The sequence below is a fragment of the Cibotium barometz genome, chromosome 58, assembly GCF_041138505.1.
Source record: "Cibotium barometz isolate CiBa-2024 chromosome 58, ASM4113850v1, whole genome shotgun sequence".
In the NCBI taxonomy this organism is placed as follows: Eukaryota; Viridiplantae; Streptophyta; class Polypodiopsida; order Cyatheales; family Cibotiaceae; genus Cibotium; species Cibotium barometz.
In genome coordinates this window covers 31,099,525-31,121,751 of record NC_141103.1, presented here as the reverse complement: position 1 = coordinate 31,121,751, position 22,227 = coordinate 31,099,525, and the positions used below count along the sequence as shown (strand labels likewise).

At 45.2% G+C, this 22,227-nt stretch overlaps 1 protein-coding gene across 2 annotated transcripts in view; it reads left to right on the top strand.

Annotated features, from left to right (window-relative positions):
* The first annotated feature begins 2,631 nt into the window (after positions 1–2,631).
* LOC147606161 (uncharacterized) overlaps positions 2,632–22,227 on the top strand; it is a 57,987-nt gene continuing 38,391 nt past the window's right edge. For both annotated transcript variants that reach the window (XM_086792386.1, XM_086792387.1), the window contains exons 1-2: positions 2,632–3,396; positions 3,928–4,508. In XM_086792386.1, the coding sequence (XP_086648512.1) occupies positions 3,247–3,396; positions 3,928–4,508 (731 nt within the window). In that variant the 5' untranslated portion in view covers positions 2,632–3,246. The remainder of the gene's footprint in view (positions 3,397–3,927; positions 4,509–22,227) is intronic.

Below are 22,227 nucleotides of genomic sequence, written 5' to 3'. Positions count from 1 at the left end.
TGGCATGTGGATGCCTTCCACTTCCTGCTCCTTGGATTTCCTTTTGCTGATGTTTGTTGCTTTGTGGGTTCTCTTCCTGCCGTTGATTCGCACGTGAACATGCACTTGTTTTTGGATGGCTTCCAGTTCCAGCTCCTTGGATTTCCTTCTGCTAATGTTCGTTCCTTTGTGGGTTCTCTTCCTGCCCGTTGATTCGCATGTGAACATGCACGTGTTTCTGGATGGCTTCCGGTTCCAGCTCCTTGGATTTCCTTCAGTTGTGCATGTTCGTTGCTTTGCGAGTTTTCTTCCTGCCGTTGATTTGCATGTGCTTCTGGATGGCTTCCAATTCCTGCTCCTTGGGACTTCATTCTTCTGTGCATGTTCGTTTCTTCGGTCTAACATGCTATCCATGTTTTCTTGTTCACGTGGATTTGCACGTGCTTCTGGATGGCTTCCACTTCGTGCTCCTTGGATTGCATTCTTCTGTGGATTTTCGGTGCTTCTCGTATAATCGTATGAGATCTGCCATTTGTTAACATGCATGTGCTGTAACGTGCACCGGTATGAGATATGCCATTTCTTCTCGAATTCATTTCGTGTCTCTGCATTACTGGCACTCTCCGGTATGGCCTGCTTTTGGAATGCTTAGCGTGTCATTTGGTGATTCATTCTCTATAGTATTTAATGAACGTAGGTCACTATTCTCAATTCAATTCAATACATTCTGTTTTCACCCTCTGTATCCTATGGTTGTCATGCCACCGAGGAGGAAACCTTTTCAGGATATGACTAATATCATGAAGGTAGATCGATGTCCATCTTCATCCTCGCTGGTTCATTTTGATCAACATGTTGGTCCATGTACTTTACCACTGTTGTGTCGTGAAACAAAACCTTCCACTTCCACTATTCCAAGAGCATGTCCTTGAATCGAGATGCCTCCAGAAGGAACCTATACTGTGCGCAGCCTCCATGCAGTGAAAAATAAAGCGCATTCTTTTGGTAACAATTTTCCCTTTTTTTTCCTTCTACAAAAATTTTATTTTGGTTATATATTATTGCATACATGTTGTCTATTTTTTTTTCGTTTTTGTTACAGTGTTTGTCTTATTTCCATGATGATAAATATGCTGTCTATAATACATGCCAAAAATGTAGTGGGTGCATATAGATATATTCCAAAAAATAATGTGGGCACATGCAGCCCAAAAAATGTTGTGGGCACATGCAGCCCAAACATGAAATGTATATGCGAGGCAAATCTTTTTTGCGTTGCATTTTTATTTTTCGGCTAAGCTAATTTAAATCAACTTTTGTAAGTAGATTTATTGCAGCTTGTGTATTGCAGGTGTCAAAAACACCCAGCATGGAGGAGGGAAGACTCGTACAAGTTACCTCAAGGAGATGCTTAACTGGTTTTACAAATACACTTTTGGGTGAAAATTATCCATGGAAAGGGCACATATGAGTAATCTAGCAAGGGTAGCACAAAATAATGCCAAACAGAGAAGATCACTAAAGTGGAAAGCTGGCACAGGACGAGCACGTCATGCAGCATGGAGGTCACAAAGACGCATAGGAAGAATTTGGAATAAAGTTGTAAACATTTTTGACTTAGGAAGTAAACATTTAGAAGAAAGTAAGCTTTTTGACTTGAAAATAAAAAATAAATACACCATTCCATTATATTGAAGATTTACAGTGAAAATATTTACAACGAAAAGGCCCAGGAGCAGTTTTACGGTGCAGTAAGAGGCAGTCATCCTTTGCCTTGTCGACGGGACAGAGGCAGAGTACTGGGCTGCGTAAAAAATATACATATATATTTTTTAAGCGTTTAATTTACTGCGGCTTCTGTATTGCAGGTTTCACTTTAATCATTTTTAATTTTATTGATTTAAAGTGACAAATTATTGACTCGTAAAAAATATACATATAAAATTTTTAAAAGTTTGTAGTCTATTTCATTTTCTAAAGTCTTTTACACTACTCTAATTTTAAACATATAAAATCAATAAATATTCAAACTTTTTCATTAGGGAGCGAGAGAGAGCATAAAAATTCAAAAAAGCTATAGTGGATGGTGATGAATTTGCCCCGCTATATCCTGAAATCTGTAAGTTTGTGGGTCTTACACTGAAGAAGAAGCATGTTTTGTTTAGGATCAGCATTTACTTCTTTCCACATGTAATTACACCATCTTTTTTAAAAACGTCTTTGTTCACATCTTCATTCCATATCTGATCGAATAACCTTTTTTTATTGAACTTTTCGTTTCACATGAATTTCTCTTTTTTTAAAAAAATTTAAAATTATTAACTTCTTTCTTTTTGCAAAAAACCTTCAAGCCATAATTTCTAATTTCTAATTTATACTTAAAGTTTATACTTTATTGTCAACCATACAATTAAAAAGGTTTTTTTTGAAAATTTGAAATATGCACCCACAAAAAAATAATTAATAGAGCAAAAAGTGAATATGCACCCACACAAAAAACTAATTAATAGCAAAGAGTGAATATGCACCCACAAAAAAAATTAATTAATAGCAAAGCGTGAATATGTACTATATGAAGCCATTATATAAATATAATTTTATATAATCGTGAGACCCCCTCTCCTACATACCCCCCTCTCTCTCTCTCTCTCTATATATATATATATGTTTATATAGTCCATCTCTTTGTTCCAACTTCTAGGTGTGGGTCCACCAATGTATCGCCTTTAAGGAGCTTCCTGTGGTGGATCTGAGTACTTGGAGACAATCGCACAACCAGTGGGTTGTGCAGCTTATTCGCCCTATGCAAGCGCTATTTTTGGGGGAATTTTTTTGGCAATCAGCTGTGTGGATTGTGCTATTTTGTAGCAAACTTACCAGTGGATTGCGTATGATTTTGCACTCTCTGCACAAGTTCAGGGTATAAATCCACATTATCAAGTGGGCACCATCCAAACAGCTAAGTGGGCTGTGCTGATTTGGGAAAAAAATTAGCCAAATAGCTAAGTGGGTTACGCTGCTGTTGTACCTTGGGGGTTTTGACTCAAATAACTAAGTGGGCAGTGCAATTTGTGGGCGATTCTACTCAAATACTCATGTGGGTGATTCTGATTCAGCTGCTGAGGATGCGGTGAAATAAGTTGGGCTGTGCTGCACAAAGGGGTACAAAATATTGAAAAAACCATTTGCAAGGGGGTGAAAAATCGTGGGTCTTGGAGAGGCTACGATTTTGGCCTGTGATCAGCTTATCATTAGGCATTAATACCCATGGCATCACGCAAACTGCGTCCAAATCATAAATCTGCAGGAGCATTGAGTGTCATTGCTTCCCTCCTCAGATCAAAATTCTCTGCATCTGTCACCACTGGCATTCTCTTGCTTCTCATTGTAACAGCCACCGCTCTGATATGCTATGAGGTGAGTGCATTCAACCGATTGTTCGATTATATTTTCCCTCGTTTGATTGCTTAGATTTGAATTTGGTACATGCATGAATACTGTAATAGGCACTGGATTGATTCACTAATCAAATGTTTCATTAGCAGATACTTGATATTTAAGGCATGATTACCATAATAGACCCTTGATTGGTTCACTGATTGAATGTTTGATTTTGTTTTGAGCCATACTGCTTAAGTTTAGAAGCATTATGGGCACTTGATCGATTACTTAATTTTAGAAGCATTATGGGCACTTGATCGATTGATGGATAAGATTTTGATCTATAAAAGACACTTGATTGATTGGTTTGGTTTTGAGCCTTAGGTGGAGGTCATTATCACCGAGTTCCTCGCCTCCCTTTCTAAAAATGCAGCCCCTACAATCCTAGACACCTGATTTCATTGCTTTTATTCTGAAGTAGAGTGGGCATTTCTATGATGGTTTGATTTTATTAGATTTTGAGATACTATTACATGCATTAATGATATTTTTCCACTTGTGATGTAGTCACGGTACATTGCGATGCAGACCAAAACAGTGGCAGGAGACAACTTGAGACCTACTCCTTGGCACATGTTCTCGCTCCCACATACAGATACATGGAGCCGTGCAGCTAGGTTCCCCACAATAGTAAAATGCAACTATTTGAGCTGCTTAACTCACACTCTTATGCCTCCCGGACACCATGTGATTCAGTCCAATCTCACACATTCTTGCCCCAGTTTTTTCCAGTGGATTTATGAAGATTTAGCCCCTTGGAGGAGAAGCAAAATCACCATAGACAGTCTCAAAACTGCCCAAAAACATGCTGCTTTTCGGGTTGTTATTGTAGGAGGCCGTTTGTACACAGAGTTTTACTATGCCTGTGTGCTACCGAGAGCTATGTTTACCCTGTGGGGCTTATTGCAACTTTTGGACAAGTACCCTGGTATGGTTCCAGATGTAGATTTGATGTTTGACTGCATGGATAGGCCTGTGGTAAAGAAGGCTGATTATAAGAACAAGGGGTCCCCTCCTCCACTTTTCAGATATTGTGGCCACAAGGACGCATTCGACATTCCTTTTCCCGACTGGTCTTTCTGGGGATGGTACACTCTCTCTCTCTCTCTCTTTGTGACTGTGTTGTATGTGTGTGTACGTGCTCGCACATGCATAGGGGTTTGTGTGCAATTTTTTTTAAATCATCATTTTCCATGCAGTAGCTGCAATAAAAAGCTCAAACCACAATTATTGTATTTGTGTGTGTGTGCATGTCATGTGTGTCACCAATTGGCCGACTATTTGGTCCATCTCCAGTTTTGTGTCTCATTAACATGGACGGGAGCCAGACTGGTGCCACCCGTGTGTTAGCAGGATGGTGTCGTATGGACGGGAGCCAGACTGGTGCCACCCGTGTATGACCTGGACTGTGTTCTATCCATGGGATTGTCACGCCATGGAAGAGCCAGTATTTGTGCCGTGTCTTACCTATGGGACTGTCACTCCATAGGGAGGCTCGTGCCTGGAACTGTGTTTTACCTATGGGACTGTCACTCCATAGGAAGACCAGGATTTATGTTTTATGTCGTGCCATTTTTATGCCCGACAAATATTTTGTACTTGTTCCATGAACGGGAGATATATCCATGATACTATTTGCATATGCACTCATGTTTTGCATGTTTGAAACTGTTTTCGCATGACTTGTATTTTTGTGTTTGCTTGCTTCACGTGTCACTTACTGAGCGGGGACGCCTGCCAGTGAGTCGTGAAGTTTGCTCTGTCTTCTGTCGAGTTTTGTTGCATGTGAACAGGTGGTAAGTATATTGCACTTGTTGGTTTAATAGTTTTAATTCTAACCTTTCATTTTATAAGGTTATAAGTTCACATTTCATTTAAAAGTGGGCACCCACTTATGGGCCAAGGTGGGGAGCCACACTTAGCCCCTTAAGTGTGTGTGGGGGTGGGTGCATGGTCACCTACCCACACCACACCATGAAGCTGGCCGCCCCCATGCAAACGTGGGGAGCCGGCCAGCTGTGGTCGTTTATCTCCCCCTCCATCATCTTCAAAAGATGGCGACCACCCTTCGTGAAAGGACAGCCGACGATCATCTCTTCAGCAGGCGGCCATCTCCTCAGGCTGCGCTTCTGTCTTCACAGGCGGCTGCACATCAGAACTGTTGCGCCTCCTCCTCTCAGGCTGCCCTTTTCCTCTTCTCAGGCGGCTGCACTACAGGTTGCTGCGCTGCCTACTCTGCACAGGCGGCTGTGTGTCCATCACTAGTAGGCTGCGCCGCCTCAAGCGGCTGTGTGCTCACCTCTAGCGGGCGGTTGTTCTCTCCAGCATACAGGCTACGCATGCTGCCACCTCCATACAGGCTGCGGTGCTCCTCTGCAGGCGACTGGCTGCCCACTCCAGCAGGCTGCGCTGCTTACTCTACAGGCGGCTGTGCGCCTGTTCTCCAGCCAGCTGCGCTTCTGCTCCTCTGCAGGCGACTAGCTGCCATCTCCCGCAGGCTGCGCATGCTCGATCTCCAGCAGGCGGCTGTCCACTCTGCATAGCGGCTGCTCCATCTCCTACAGCCAGGCGGTTGTCTCCTCTTCTCTACAGGTTGTTACACCTCCTATCCATAGACGGCTATTGGTGGCTTTGCACCTTCTTCAGGTGGCTACATCTTCAACACAAGCAGCTCCTCCTCCTTCTCTTCGACAGGCTGCTGCATCTTGGTGTCCACTACTAGTAGCTGCACACAGACACCTCGGGTATTGGTCTTCCATGTGCAAGCTACAAGTATGTAAATTTAGATTTAAGTAAAGAACTTTGTTGTAAATCTGATAAGGGATTCTCTCTACGGCTAACACCCGTTCGGTGCCGAGTAGTCCAAGTTTTTGGAGAACCACGGTCCAAAGGTGCCGAGATCGGGAGAGCCAGGCGTTAGTACGGGAGCGCTTGTTTGTGCATGGTCCTGGGACACCAGTGGGGCGCTCTCCGCGGAGTCCAGTGAAGGCACAGGACCGTAGAGACTGAACCACTCAAGTGATCGCTCTCCTTCGAACATCTACTTCGAGCCTTTTTGTTTGGTACTGTATTCATTTGTACATGGACATCATCTGGTTCATTGAACCCATGGAGCATTGTATTTGTTAAATACTCCCAATAATATATCATATATTGAGGGGGGGGTCGGCCCGTTCCGGCCCCAGTGCTGGTGTCTATCTATTTCATTTCAATTTTCAGTTGTTATTAAGTTGTCCATTTCAAATTGTGATATTAAGTTGTGCTATTACGCGTGTGGGTGTCCAACGGAGTCTATTTCCACTTGACGGGATCGGTTTCAGTAGCAGTCCAGGAAGAAAGGATGGCAGAGTGTCCACCCCGTCATCAAGTTTAGCAGAACGGAATGTCACGTGCACGCTCGTGCCATGGCCAATCCACTGCATGAATAGTCTTAATCCTTGATTAATCATTAGTTAAGTCAGCATTTAGGCCATCAGACATAGCAGTATATCATCAGTATCTTCAATATCAGCATCTATAACATCAACATCATCAGCATCATAAATCATTCCATCATCAAGTCATATTTAGCATAAAGCATTATAGTTAGTAGAAGAAGTCATGTAAGAGGCCAGAGGTCATCCCTTTGGGGTTGACCAAGGGCCTGACCATGTACATACATTAACTCACCTTTTTGTACCATATTAAAATACAGACACACGGATGTCTCTCTCCTCTGTCTTAATCATGTTTAATCAGCATCTCGATCTTAATTAGGCTTAGGGCTGTGGATCAGTACAGTAGCAAGGCTTCCGCGCATGCAACAATAAATTTGGTCCCTAGAAAGCTGCTCCATACATCAAGGCTGGTGTGACGAGGGTGTCAAAAAGCCAATCCTTTGTCTTCGGCTCTTGGAAATGTGCCTGGAATTAGTGGTGCTGTAACTTGGTTGAACACAATGCTAATCAATACACTTAAATACACTAAGATTTGATGGACACTTGCTCAAATACAAGAAGTAAACTGCTGAATTGACAAGAGACACACAATGAGCCGGAACGGCCGACCCCTCCCTCAAATAAAGTATATTGATCTTGGGAGAATCAAGTACATAGTGTCATGGGCATTTTTGACCAGATTTCTATACCAATGCATATGAATACAGTATTGCAAACAAGTGGTTGTCGATGTAGACTTACAATCCACACTACCCTCTCAAGTGCCCATGTTCCCTACCATCTGCTCTCTATTGTTCCACCAACACATGGTAGCAACAATCTGCAAGAGAGCACGTAGGACAAGAGAACACTACACAGGGTATGTGATCTTGTAATCCGGTTCCTCCCTCCTGCTACTTGCTTCCATATTTAGGCATTAAAGCTTACCAATTGCAAGTAGAGTCGATGAGGACAGCGGAAGTCTTCGCGATGGAAGTCCTTGGAGTGATGAGATCTTCAATTTATCGCATGTCTTCGCAACAAAAGTCTTCAAGAGGATGAAGGGAACCTTGGGAAAGCTTCCCCTATGGTTCAAATTGAGAAAGGAGGGCTGAAATTAGGGTTTTCAGCAAAAAGACCAGAAATTACAGCAATAAAGAGAGCTATTTTGCTGAATTTCAGTCATTGGGAGTGTGTAGGAGAGTGATTAGCATCCGGAAACACTCTTGGAAGCTTGAAAAACACCTTTGCAAGCTTGGAAATTGAGTTGTGAAGGAGAAAGTGCAGAAAATGCAGCCCAACAGCCCTCATGAAGGAGGCGCCCATCTCTAGAGAGAGGAGTGAGGTGGTGAGTTGTCCAGTGTAGGTGGCAGGCAGGTGCTTTGTGGAGCAAGCTAGAGTGGACGCATGGCTGGTTACTCTCTTTGTACAAAGGGGATAAGGTCTGGGCGGTGGACATTGGGTTATGTCCACCTCGGGACATAAGTGTGTGAACACCGGGCTGGTCATAATTTATAAGTGAGTTTTGGTCGCCCAAAACTTAATGAAGTGTGTACACACTCACTTCTAAATTAGTGCTAACTCCTAAGGCTAGGTTTATGACCAATACTTACCACCTGTCACATGCCACATAACCATGTCAGCAGACAGTTTCACACGCACGGTTCGCGGACGGTTGCCCCTTATCCAGAACTACACATTGGTCAAGCAAGCATGAAAACAGCATGCAATTTCAATTGCAAGCAAGCACATAAAGATGCTATGCAATGCAGCATTGGTATGGATAATCCCCGTTCATGAGACTATACCAAAATAGACGTGCTCCAGGCAAGTACAGGAGGTATCAGACCCAAAGGAACACCAATCCACCAACCATTTTCGGGCATGTACACGGTGGCACAAGTCCCAACGGAAAGCCAAGTCCACAGTATCACATGAGTGGCATCAATCCCTGGCACATACGACTGCCATGGACACCAGTCCAATGTACATACATGATAAGAAATCATGGGTGGACCAATTGGGTGGCCAAATGGTGACATCCCCCCTGGCTTTTAAACAGTTGTCCGCAAGTGAAAAGCATCCAAATATGTCTGAATCACATGTAGGCAATCTCTGAAGAACTCTTCATCTAGCCATTTAGCATCAATGGGAAGATAGTTCTTAAACTTCACAAGGTAACGCCTGATAACTTTCATGTAGCAAGCTTGCATTCCTTGTGATACACAATCTGCTCTGGCTGCAAGATCTCCTCAAGCTCATCCACTTCTGATGGATCCTCAATGACCATCTCACTGGGCTCCGGCCCTACATACTTGCGAAGGAGACTCACATGAAAAGCATTGTGTATGTGCCGATGACCAATGACTGAAATTCAGCAAAACAACTCTCTTTATTGCTATAATTTCTGGTCTTTTTGCTGAAAACCCTAATTTCAGCCCTCCTTTCTCAATTTGAACCATAGGGGAAGCTTTCCCAAGGTTCCCTTCATCCTCTTGAAGACTCTTGTCACGAAGAAATGCGACAAATTGAAGATCTCATCACTCCAAGGACTTCCATCGTGAAGACTTCCGCTGTCATCGACTCTACTTGCAATTGGTAAGCTTTAATGCTTAAATATGGAAGCAAGTAGCAGGAGGGAGGAACCGGATTACAAGATCACATACCCTGTGTAGTGTTCTCTTGTCCTATGTGCTCTCTTGCAGATTGTTGCTACCATGTGTTGGTGGAACGATAGAGAGCAAATGGTAGGAAACTTGGACACTTGAGAGGGTAGTGTGGATTGCAAGTCTACATCGACAACCACTTGTTTGCAATACTGTATTCATATGCATTGGTATGGAAATCTGGTCAAAAAGCCCATGACACTATGTACTTGATTCTCCCAAGATCGATATACTTTATTTGAGGAAGGGGTTGGCCGTTCCGGCTCATTGTGTGTCTCTTGTCAATTCAGCAATTTACTTCTTGTATTTGAGCAAGTGTCCATCAAATCTTAGTGTATTTAAGTGTATTGATTAGCATTGTGTTCAACCAAGTTTCAATGGTATGAGAGCATACAGTTCTCTTTCACTTCTATCGTGAGAGACGATCACCGTGAACACTAGCTATCTCTACACTTAGAACATTATGGATAGCCATACAATGAATGTTCGAATGCTAACACAAGAGGCAGGGACAATGAAATGCATGCCTCCAATGCTTTATAGGATGAGCAAACTCATGTGGTAAACAATAGGGAACATGAATATGTAGGACAGCCGTCCCGTGGCAAAGAGAAGATGCAGGAAGAGGAGTCCATAGTCTTGAGGATTGAACTTACTCGTATGCAGGCTCTTCTCCATGCACAACAAGAAGAATTGAATCTCTACCGCTGCGAGGATCCATTGGTACATGACCGTTTAAAGGCCAAGAAAGCTAAATCTTATATGGATCATGCAATGGCAATGATTGCTCAAGAGTTACACATGCAACCGAGGGATGCAACACGTACATACTTGGCTCGTACCGAGGATGCCTATGCAGAAAAGGCAACCATCCCACATGTCTTGGAATCCCCACAGGTGCCCGAGCAAGAACTTATGTCTAAGAGGATGAATCTCCATGCTATGGGAGAGGAACAATCAGTGACTTCACGCCATGCAGGAATACATTATGTAGCCCGTGATAGAAGGATACAATGTTTACGACAGTGGTCAAAATGTATGTCAGATGCCATTGTCGGCTGAAAATGTGCATGCACAACACATGCAATATGGGTTGCAATTTTCTGTTGGTGCAGGTATTCCGCGTATCTCTCATGCCAATTGGTGTGCTCATGAGGGAGAAGCTATGGCTGAAAATGTATCAATGCATGTTGAGGGGCCAACCATGCCTCATGCTTACAGGGTACATGTATCTATGCCTTATGCATCACCTTTTGGTCCTAAAATGATGCCAGTCTCACAGGGGCTGTCCCAATGGACAAACATGGGGAAAAACATGTTGAGATGCACGCACATGCATCAAAGTCTCGTGACTTCAAAGCCGGAGATAATTCTGTGAAGTTTGACACATCATGGAGAATATGATGCATCAAAGGCACTTGCTTTTATTGCCCAGTTTGATATTGCTTTCAGTGATGAGGATTTCACTCAGAAATCCATGATCCGGCATGTAAGCATGTTCATGAAAGGCACTGCTGCGCCCATTGGTGGCTCACGGAGAAGCTCTCACCGAATCCTATTAGATCATGGGAAGAGTTCAAGGAGAGGTTCTATGCTCAATTCTTGCCTCCCAATGCATTGAATGAGATAACAATGAAGTGGGTCTGGGTGAAGCAAAATGAGGGGAAATCGGTAAATGCATATGTACAAAAGTTTTGGAAAGTGCTTTTGGAGGTGTCTCCATTTATGCATGTCACCGAGGCGGAAAGGAAGAGAAGGTTTCAATCGGGATTGCAACCCATGTACAAAGCGGGACTACAAATGTATCCTGGTCATACCTTACACCAACTAATCATAGCCGCCACCGCCACAGAGCAATTGGAACTTCAAGGCAAAGAGAGGGCTATCCAAAACCTGCAAAATAATGGACAGCCACCTAAAAAGGACCAAAACCAAGATAAAAATGGTCCAAAGACTGAAAATAACACTACCAAGAAGCGTCCCTTCAAACTAAGAGACTATGGTCTCACTCCGGAGCAGAAAAAGCAATATATGAGTGAGGGAAAATGCTTTACTTGTGGTAGCACCGAGCATATTGCAAAGGCATGCCCAAACAAGAAGAAGTGTGATAATGCAAATGCATCAAAGTCTAATGTGCATATGGTTCCAGATGTGCAGGGCAACACTTCACATGATAGCAAAGACAGGATTGTATGTAAAGCTTGGGGACAACTCAAGGATCAGCCCGCTTTGTTCATGTTTGATGATCGTGCATCTGAAAGTTTCATATCCACACAGTTGGCAGCTACTTTGGGTATTGAAGTGGAGGACATGGGTCCTCAAATTGAAGCAGGGGTTGCCTTTGTTGGTAGAGAAGTGCAGGTCATGCCTATTTTTAGTAAGTTGCGCATACACATTCAAGGCAATGTGGATCATGAGGATTTTCTTGTGGCGCCTTTGAATGGCTGTGATGTATTGCTTGGAAAGCCTTGGCATACACGTATTGATCCATGCAAGGCTTACAAGACCAACAGGATCACCTTCATGCATAAAGGCCGAGAGCATGTAATTGCTGCTGGTGAAGAGGGTGATACCATTCCCCTTGTATCTCATGTACAAATTAAGAAAGTAATGAAAAAGAGTGTTTTTGCGTACTTGACTTTTGTACGAGATCATGTTGAGGAAAATAATGTACATGTAAACACTCTTAGTAATGATAGGCTGAAATTTTTGCAAGAGCACAATGATTGTTTTGCTGATGAGTTACCAAATGAGTTGCCACCCGTACGACCGGAAGATCATCGCATTGATCTTGTCCGGGTAGCTCACCACCTAATAGGCCAGCCTATCGTGTAAGTGCATCCCAAAAAGAGGAGATCATGAAGCAAGTGAATGAGCTTCTTGATAAGGGTTTGGTACAGCCAAGCTCTTCTCCATATTGTTCACCCGTCCTCTTGGTTCAAAAGAAGAATGGTCGTATGTGTGTGGATTATAGAGCTTTGAATAAGCTTACCATCAAGAATCGGTTTCCGATTCCACGCGTAGATGGCATCCTTGACAAGTTGGATGGATCGGCATGCTTGGGTATCATCAAGTGCGTGTAGTGCCTGAGGATGTACACAAAACTGCTTTCAGGACAGCATTTGGGCTTTATGAGTATCTTGTTATGCCTTTTGATCTTACAAATGCCCCGGCTACATTCAATAGAATGATGGATCGCATATTCCGTGTGTACAAGAAATTTACAAGTGTCTTCTTTGATGACATCCTAGTCTTCTCGAAGACTGAAGAAGAGCATAAAGCTCATTTGGCCATTGTTTTTGAAGAACTCCATAAGCATAAACTCTTCATAAATGCAAAGAAGAGTGAGTTCTTCTTGTCAGAGATACATTATCTTGGGCATATTGTGTCCAAAGATGGAGTACGGATGGATCTTGCAAAGATTGCCCATGCAGCCATGGGAAAGTATTACAATGGATTTCATTATGGACTTGCCACGGACCCAACAGAGTAATGATGCAATTTGGGCAATTGTGGACACGTTTAGCAAGCAAGCTCATTTCTTGCCGGTCAAAAAGACCATCAAAGCTGAGCATATGGTTAAAATATATCTTGCACAAGTGTTCAAACATCATGGAATGCCGAAGTCCATTGTGGGGGATAGAGATCCCAGGACTACAAGTCTCTTTTGGCGGGCCTTATTTGATAATATGGGCACCAAATTGAACTTCTCATCAACATATCACCCTCAAACGGATGGGCAAAGTGAGGCTGCAAATTCAGCCGTGTTGGATCTCTTGAAATGTTATGTGGCGGATCAAAAGTCTTCTTGGGAGAAGTACTTACCACTTCTGGAATTTGCATACAACAACACGGTGCATGCATCTACGGGAAAGGCCCCGTTTGAGATTGTTTATGGTAAGGTGGTTTTGCCACCCATCCTTCGCACAAAGGATGAGATATTTGCAGCAGATGAGTATGTAAGAGACTTGGATATTGCTTTTACTCAGGTGCGGACAGCCATTGCAAGGTCACAAGACAAGCGTAAAAAGGCTACCGACAAGCATAGAAGGCAATTGGATGTTAAAGAGAATGATTGGGTATTGCTGAAATTTGAGAAAGCAAGACTTGCAAAGAGGCCTGGCAAAGAGGGTGCATATCCTAAGCTTGCAACCAGGTACTATGGGCCTTTTCGAGTGATCGAGAAGATCAACGAAGTGGCTTTCAGATTGGCATTACCTAGTAGGAGAGTGATTAGCAGCCGGAAACACTCTTGGAAGCTTGAAAAACACCTTAGCAAGCATGGAAATGGAGTTGGGAAGGAGAAAGTGCAGAAAATCCAGCCCAACAGCCCTCATGAAGGAGGCGCCCATCTCTAGAGAGAGGAGGAGAGAGATGGTGAGTTGTCCAGTGTAGGTGGTAGGTGTCACGACCCTGTGTTTTTCTCTGGACAATATGCAGGTGTGCACGAGGACATGGTGGACAGTGTGAATGGCATCAGGTTGGAGTCAAAAAGTAAACCCATGTGTGGACAACCCCAAGTGTGAAGGGGGCCAAGTGAATAAAAGTCTTCTCTCATAACCCATGGGGACAAAGGGTTTTGGAAGGGACAAAGGTTTAAAAGCCTTTAAAAATAAAAGAACCCTTTTTAGGGGATAATAGTGGCCTTTATGCTTTTCTTAGAGGGAGTCGAGCTGCAGCAAGAGGCGCATGTGCTTTTTGGGTGGCTGCGTGGAAGAGAGGAGAAACCAGGCCGGTTGACTGCGTGGAGAATAGCCGTACAGTACAGCAGCTATGAGAAGGCTGGTACAGGCTGGTACGGGTGCTGCAGGTGCAGGCGCCTACTGTGCAGGTGTAAACTTGTACGAACAGGTACATGTAGGCGGATAAGGACAGTTCTGTCCAGCAGGTATAGGCGGGATAGTTCAGTCTTGTACAGCCGCAGGCAGCACATCTCCAGGGTACAGACGGCACATAAAAAGCTAGGCCATGCGTGTGCTTTTTGGCTCGTGGAAAGCAGGCAGACTGCAGCGCTCTCTCTCTCTCTCTCTCTCTCTCTTTCTCTCTCGCTCTCGCTTGGTGCTCAGGTGGCCAGGACTACAGAGGTGCACATGGTGCTAATCCCTCTTGCAACAGGGTTGTTTTGGGACAGTTTATGGACTGTTTATGGGCTGTTTTTGGTTGGCTGCAAATTCAGCTATGTGCTTGGGTTTTTGACTGCAAGTACAGGTCATTTGGTTATGTTTCTTGGCATGGGAGTGATGCAAGCTCGCATGGCTGCATGCTCATGGAGCAGATTGTTTTCTTCCTGCTAGAAAGGAACAGAGGGACCTCAGTTATGGGTATCTCTATGTTTCCAGATGTGTCATGAGGGAACAGGTAACTAGATGTATGCCGTTGTTGGCACTGTTGTTGAATGGTGCCATGAATGGTTCTGTATGGAAACAGGACAGAAGTTTCAAAGGGAAACAGGCCTAAGGGTTTCATGTGGAAACAGGTCGTAGGTTTCTCGAGGAAACATGTTTTTGGGTTTCTCCAGGAGATAGGTCACATGCAGGCAGAAGATACAGGAATGGACACATGTTTGGTACAGCCTTGCTACTGATTGGGCAGGGGACAGGGAATCCATGATAGAGATGGATAGTACCCTTGGAAGGTAGAGAGGGTTGGTACAGGTGTGTAGACTGTATGGTATGCTGTGCTGTGATACGAGTTCTCTTTTGAGAGACAGTTTGGGAGTCTGTGTTGTGATGTAGAAGCACTGGATGTGTCAGGGTGTGATGCTGTTCATAGTGTGAGAGGCTATGGATGGTTGTGGCAGCCCTGATCATAGGAGAAAGCTTCTGTATGCAGACTCAATGTGAGAGAGTCTTTTGATGTGAACAATGGCTGGATTTGTTTGTGGATGCCGAGTGGACAAGAAGCCATGATGCAGGTTCTTTGCAGGCTTTAGGAGTTCTACTATGACTGCTGAGTTCCCAGCCTTATTGTAATCAAAGCTCTTATAATCAATTAAAGAAATACCGCAAGGGGCGCCACTGCGTTTTGGGGCCAATCGGTGTCCGTGTACTGTTTGCGGGAGCACTCTAGCTCCCCCTGTTTGTTTTCCTTTTCTAGGTCCTCAATGGCGTTGAAGTGTTTTATGTGCGAGTGTTTGTTTCACCGCCCGTCAGGCCGGTTTCAAGGTTCCGTTGCCGGGACCTCGTCGACTTTCTCAAGGAGGCGAGCCCGTGGTTGTCACATCAAAAGCTTCAACATGAGGAAAGTGAAAAGGAAGTGCAGGACACAGTGCAGGATTGTGTGTCTTTGCCTATATGAGGTGAAGAGCAAGAGTTGAAGATGAAGCTCAGGAGAAAAGACACCAAGGACAAGAAGTAGTCAGCCAGGAACAAGAAGCAGATGAAGTGTAATGGTGCAGGAGATGCGTTGAAGGCTATGGCTTTCGGCAGTTTGTCACCGGTGGTATCTTCACGGAGGCTTCATGGGTTCGGAAGACAGTTTCTTTCTATGTCTAGCAGTGGTGATCTACTATGCTTCATCGAGGACTTGTGCTTACCACTTGGGTGGAGTGCAAGCAGGTTTTGGGTGCCTGAGGATGTATCAGATGAGGCTCAGATGGAAGTGGAGGAACTTGACGAGGTTCTTATTCCTGAGTATATACTGGCACATAAGGAAAGAAAGGTACAGGGTAAGGTTTCCCGTCGCTATCTTGTGAAGTTCAAGAGCTGTTCACTGATGGATACGAAGTGGATGGAGGAGGTTCACTGATGGATGCGAAGTGGATGGAGGAGGGTGACTTAGCAGATTCACCTCAGGAGTTGCAGCTTTATCTTGATGCCTATGAGTTGGAGTCGACTCTTGTTACGGCTCATTCAGGCTCAGCAGAGCATAGGTCTGGAGCATTGCCTGATGCTCAAGAGGGGGGTAGCACCTCCGCTCCCTTGTTACAGACAGGCTCAGTTGTCATCTAGCAGTCGCTTGGTGACATCTTTGTATTCACCCGAAGGTACTGAGGCTGACAGTACATCTGCTTATGGGACTTCTATGATCTTGTGTACTAGTCACATGAGATGGTAAAGTTGGGTATAGTTCACAGTCGGCCGCACCTTGAACTCTAACTGCAACTATGGATAACTCTATGGAGGGCATAAGTCTTGCAAGCAGTCCTAGAGTTGGTTTGGTTCATGGATATATGGATCGAACTCTGTTTGTGCATGTATGCATTCACTTTTTGAGGTAGAGGTATTTTTGTATTCTGGTGCCATTGGATCCTGGTATCATTGAGAATACATTGGGAAATACTCTGCATTGTGTCGTGTGCTGCATGTATATTGGTATGATACATCAAGTGCTTTATTATGTTCATGGATGCACCATTGGGTGTAACTCCTGCGGGATGGCCATGAGACATATGTGGGAAAGTACGTAGGGGATGTAGTGTTTGGATGCATTGAGTGCTTTCATATGCTCATGTTGTACCATCGGTCGTGGGTCCTGCGGGATGTCCATGGGCGTAAGGCTTGCGAGCAGCCCTTAGACTGTTACTTTGGAGTAGGTAGAGCATCTTGACGAGCATATTGTTTGCGAATGCATATGTGTGCCATATGTAGAATGATGCATGGTTTTGTTTTTGGCTAACACAGTTAACGTGTTTCCATTTGGTTTTAGACTTTTGCTGTAGGTTCTGAAGGAACAAGCAAGAGGTGTTTGTCACTTTGGCGTGACAATATGGCTTATTGTGCAGGATGATTGTATTATCACCCAGATGCATTGGAGGGCCATTATTTTTATCATATGGGGAGTCTTTGCTCATAAGATGCCTTACTGTGCCATTGAGTGCAATCGAGGACGCTTGCCATTTTTCAAGAGGGGGGTATGTCACGACCCTGTGTTTTTCTCTGGACAAATGCAGGTGTGCACGGGGACATGGTGGACAGTGTGAATGGCATCAGGTTGGAGTCAAAAAGTAAACCCATGTGTGGACAACCCCAAGTGTGAAGGGGGCCATGTGAATAAAAGTCTTTTCTCATAACCCATGGGGACAAAGGGTTTTGGAAGGGACAAAGGTTTAAAAGCCTTTAAAAATAAAAGAACCCTTTTTAGGGGATAATCGTGGCCTTTATGCTTTTCTTAGAGGGAGTCGAGCTGCAGCAAGAGGCGCATGTGCTTTTTGGGTGGCTGCGTAGAAGTTGGCTGCGTGGAAGAGAGGAGAAAGCAGGCCGGTTGACTGCGTGGAGAATAGCCGTACAGTACAGCAGCTGTGAGAAGGCTGGTACAGGCTGGTATGGGTGCTGCAGGTGCAGGCGCCTACTGTGCAGGTGCAAACTTGTACGAACAGGTACATGCAGGCGGATAAGGACAGTTCTGTCCAGCAGGTATAGGCGGGACAGTTCAGTCTTGTACAGCCGCAGGCAGCACATCTCCAGGGTACAGACGGCACATAAAAAGCTAGGCCATGCGTGTGCTTTTTGGCTCGTGGAAAGCAGGCAGACTGCAGCGCTTTTTCTCTCTCTCCCCGCTCATACAAAGCATATATCCCCCACTGCATATCCTCGGGTACCTCAATGTTATGCAATCTGTGCATGAGCCTGGCACGTGGTACGGTATCGAAGGCTTTGCGAAAGTCCACAAAGCAGTAGTATATCCTTCTCTTCTGTGCCCTGCCCTCTTCAATAAGTGCCCGAAGTGTCAGTATGTGATCCAAGGTAGTAAATCCTCTCCTGAAGCCAGCCTGTCCATGTGCTCGATGACCATGTCTCTCTGCCCATCGGCTCAGCTCCGACTCCAATATAGAGCCATATAATTTGGCCAAGCAATGACCAATCATGATCGTCTTGTAGTTGCCTGGTACCATGGGGTCCCCACGCTTAAAGAGTGGTACAATGATATACTTTGTCCAGCTTGTCGGGAAACCCTCACAAATGGCATGATTAAACACATGTACGATGAGCGGAGCCAAAGTGTCTCGTGCATATGAGAAGTGCTCTCCAACTAGCCCATCATGATCTTGTGCCTTTCCATTCTGTAACCTGTCTATCGCATCTAGCACCATCCGCATAGTAAAAAAGGTGCTGCTAGCCGGTCTAGCTCCCAGTGGAGGGGGGTTGGGGGGCTGTCTTGGTGCATCATATAGCTCTCTAGCATAAGTATGCCATGCCTCAGGTGCATTAATCGGAGTACCAGGCTCTCTCTAATGAAACATCTTCCATGCCCTCTTGCTGTCCTTCCCCAGGAAGAGTTGGTAGATCTCCTCTAGCTTAGCCAGATAGGCTCGTTTCTTCCTACGCACAAGGCGCCGAAAGATCATCCTGGCCTGTCTATGCGTGTGAGACCATTGGGCAATCTCACGCTGTAGCTGTGCTCGTGTCTCACGACGCTCATCATACCAACTGTTATGTGGGGCAGTGCTGCGGGGGTGGGTGGAAGGGATCATAGTGCAGGGAAACGCATATGAGGCGAATGCATGTAGTACACCTGCCAATCCTCTCGTGATCTCGTCCAGAGGGCTATGCGGGTCTAAAGCGAACAAGCCATCAGATACTGCATCTCGATAAATCCCAACTGTCTCACGTGTAAACTGATATCTCGGGTACCTAGGTAGATGAGTGGCTGGCCCATCTCTCGGGGATCTACCTACTAGTGTGAAACTCAGGTATGCATGATCTGCTGCTATGCCAATGGGCCTATTGGAAATCGTGAAACCCCGCACATCAGGTATCAATGAAGGAGATCCCATCAAGTAGTCCACTGTGCTCGCTCCCCCTTTAGAGTTCCACAGTGTGAGATCCTTGCCATCTCGATAAGCCATTGTATATGACCAACCCATGTGCACTACTGAGTGTGAGAAAATGCCTGCCATAATCTGTAATCTCCCCCTCATCCTGTGCTGATCTCTGCAACCCTACATCCTCTGCCATGATCTCCCTGTACATAGCCTCTTGAGTATCATACAACTCTGTCTGCTCTATGCTTGTACGTGCATTAAAGTCTCCCAATAGTAATATGTCTCCCATGCTGGCAAACCTCATGACATCATCATATAGTGGTATATAGGGCGACTCTCCTGATGGTGCAAACCTGGAGTGGGCTAGGGGAAAGTAGCATACCGCCACATATAGCTCGCGGAGCCCCTCTTTGCATATTCGGACCCACATGTACCTCGCATCTGCATCTCTATGTACCACATGTATTTTGTCACGAAGCTCCTCCTTGTAAAGTGTTGCCACTCCTCCAGGTCCTCTGGTACCTCCCACTGTGAGTGGCTGAGGGCGGAAAACTGATTCCCATCTATAACCCGGGACGTCAGGAAGCCTCTTGTTTGTGCACTGATGGGTCTCCGTATACATAGCAATATCACTGTGTCTGAAAGTATCCTCAAAGTATCCTGCATCTGCTCTAAGGGCTCCGTTGCAATTCCACACCGTGAATCGCAAGGTCTCATAGGCCGTGGACTGTCAAGCAGGCCTCCTCTCCGTAATGATGACTCAGCCATCTCTGTATACCGCCCATTTCCCCTCTTTCCTTGCCTCAAGCACACGCGGCATGTGTTCCTTCCGGTGTGCTATCTATGCCGGTGTAAGGTCCTCATCCAAATAAATCTTTTCCCCCTTAAGGGCCATCCTTTTGGAGAGGAAGGCCTTCTTCTTCTCCAAGTCACCAACCGTGATGATCAATATCTTCGCCTTGGTTTCATCTTTGCCTGCTCGCCATGCTCCGATAATGAGTACATCAGTGGCTCCAATTTTTGTTGCAAGAGCTTTTGCATCCTCTTGGGGATTTTCCTTATCTTCCCACCCAACTACACGTACATGTAAGGCACATGCCCGTCTCTTGGCTTCCTCTTCCAATGTAGCATTCATCACCTCTACTTTATTGACTGGTGCATCCTTATGTTTTTTTACTACTTCAATCCATGGGTTGACTTCCTCAATTTGTTTCTTTGTGGCACTGGCAATTTCAGCCCATGAATGCATTTCCTTCTCACCTGCAGCCACTTTTGCCTTACATGATTCCAAAGTGTGTTGCATTTCTGTGATGTCTTTGTTGCGGTCAGCCATACATGTCTTCAAAGTGCCTTCGTACGATGCAACTGTTGTGCCAATCTCTCGGAGCATGTCATCCTTCCATTTCTGCATCTCTTTTTTCATTTCTGTGTGCATCAAGGCTTGGGCTAATTCCATCTCAACCTGTACTTGGGCTTGCATTTCTCCCTTCAATTGGACATATATCTCTTTCTTCAGCGTTTCGTATATCACTTTCCTTTGGGCATGCATCTGCTCGGTCCATTCCTTTTCAAGCTCCTGTCGCATGGTGTTCATCTCTGTCCTTATGTGAAGCTGTAGCTCCTCATAAAGGGCCTCATCTTGTTGGGCCATCTTCGTAATCCTTCGTGAGCCAGGGGACATGATTCCTTCCCTCAGTCTTTTGCGGTAGGCGTTTGGTGCCTTCGTGGGGGTGTGAAAGGTTGCCTCACCATCCTGTTCCCCCTCAAGGGGTTGAGACATGTTTTCCCCTACTAGTTGCCCCCTTGGGGGCCTGACCAAGGGTCGGTGGGAAAAGGAAGGGTGGGAAAAATGAGAACTGGCTGCGCATAGAGCAGGCGCACAGGTCAAGCCCGCCAGCCTTCTCACACCAAAAAGTCTTACCATGTGCAGTCTAGACCTGTCGCCAAAGAGAGAAAGAAAGAAGAAAGAAAAAGAAAACTATATTAACGTCCTTTAGAGGCCACATCTGACCTATAGGACTAATCAGATACATCCATGTGATTACATTCCACTTCGGGGGCTCTCTCTCTCTCTCTCTCTCTCTCTCTCTCTCTCTCTCTCTCTCTCTTTTACCACACGGCTCCCCGAGTGGCTATTGGTCAGCTCAGAGTTTCATCACACCGATTGGAGATTGAGACTGGGAGAGCAGCACGGATCCCCTGAGAGGAGAGGGTATGCAGATTGTGCAGAGAGGAGGTGGAGAGTGAGGAGCATTATGTATGCAGATGCAGAGCATATACAGTCATCAGAGAGAGATATCCCATTTTATTCAGAGAGCCACATTCCCTACGCCAGATCTTTGAGGCAGCAGACCCAGCGCATACTGGGGAGATACATTCTAGACATACAGAGCCACAAAGAGACATTATTATAGGCTCAGATAGCTCCAGAGGGGGGCGACAGACACAGATTACTACATTTTTTCAGAGATCCATCCCCCTCCCAGCCCCTACACGGCAGGGAATTACTCTCCAGAGAGCAGAGACACTTAGAGCCCGCAGGAGACAGAGGACACCTGGCTTTCGGACACCACGCCTATCCCAGAGAGAGATGACAGAGATCAGAGCTCAGTTTCATAGAGAGGGTGCGGAGCGACTGGCTCGCTTCAGAGCACACCCAGGCATGTTCTTCAGGGAGCTGTGGACACCCCCTTCACTAATGTATACCATTTTATACCCCCAGTATGGTACAGGATGGAGCTAGCTAGGTTGCATATCATGATTGTATACTCCATGCATATAGCTTTGCATTCTCCTAGTAGTAGAGCTCCATCCCCTGCACACCCAGATTCAGCTTTTTTTGTTCAGTACTTTTTCATTTTGTTGGGATGACAGAGGATACCCCATACAGGTACTCCGATTTGTCTCAAGTTCGGTCTTTTGGAAGACGTTAATAAAATCTTTCTTTCTCTCTCTCTCTCTCTCTCTCTCTCTCTCTCAGTCCAAAGAGAACTGGCCTATGAGACAAAACCATGTACAATGT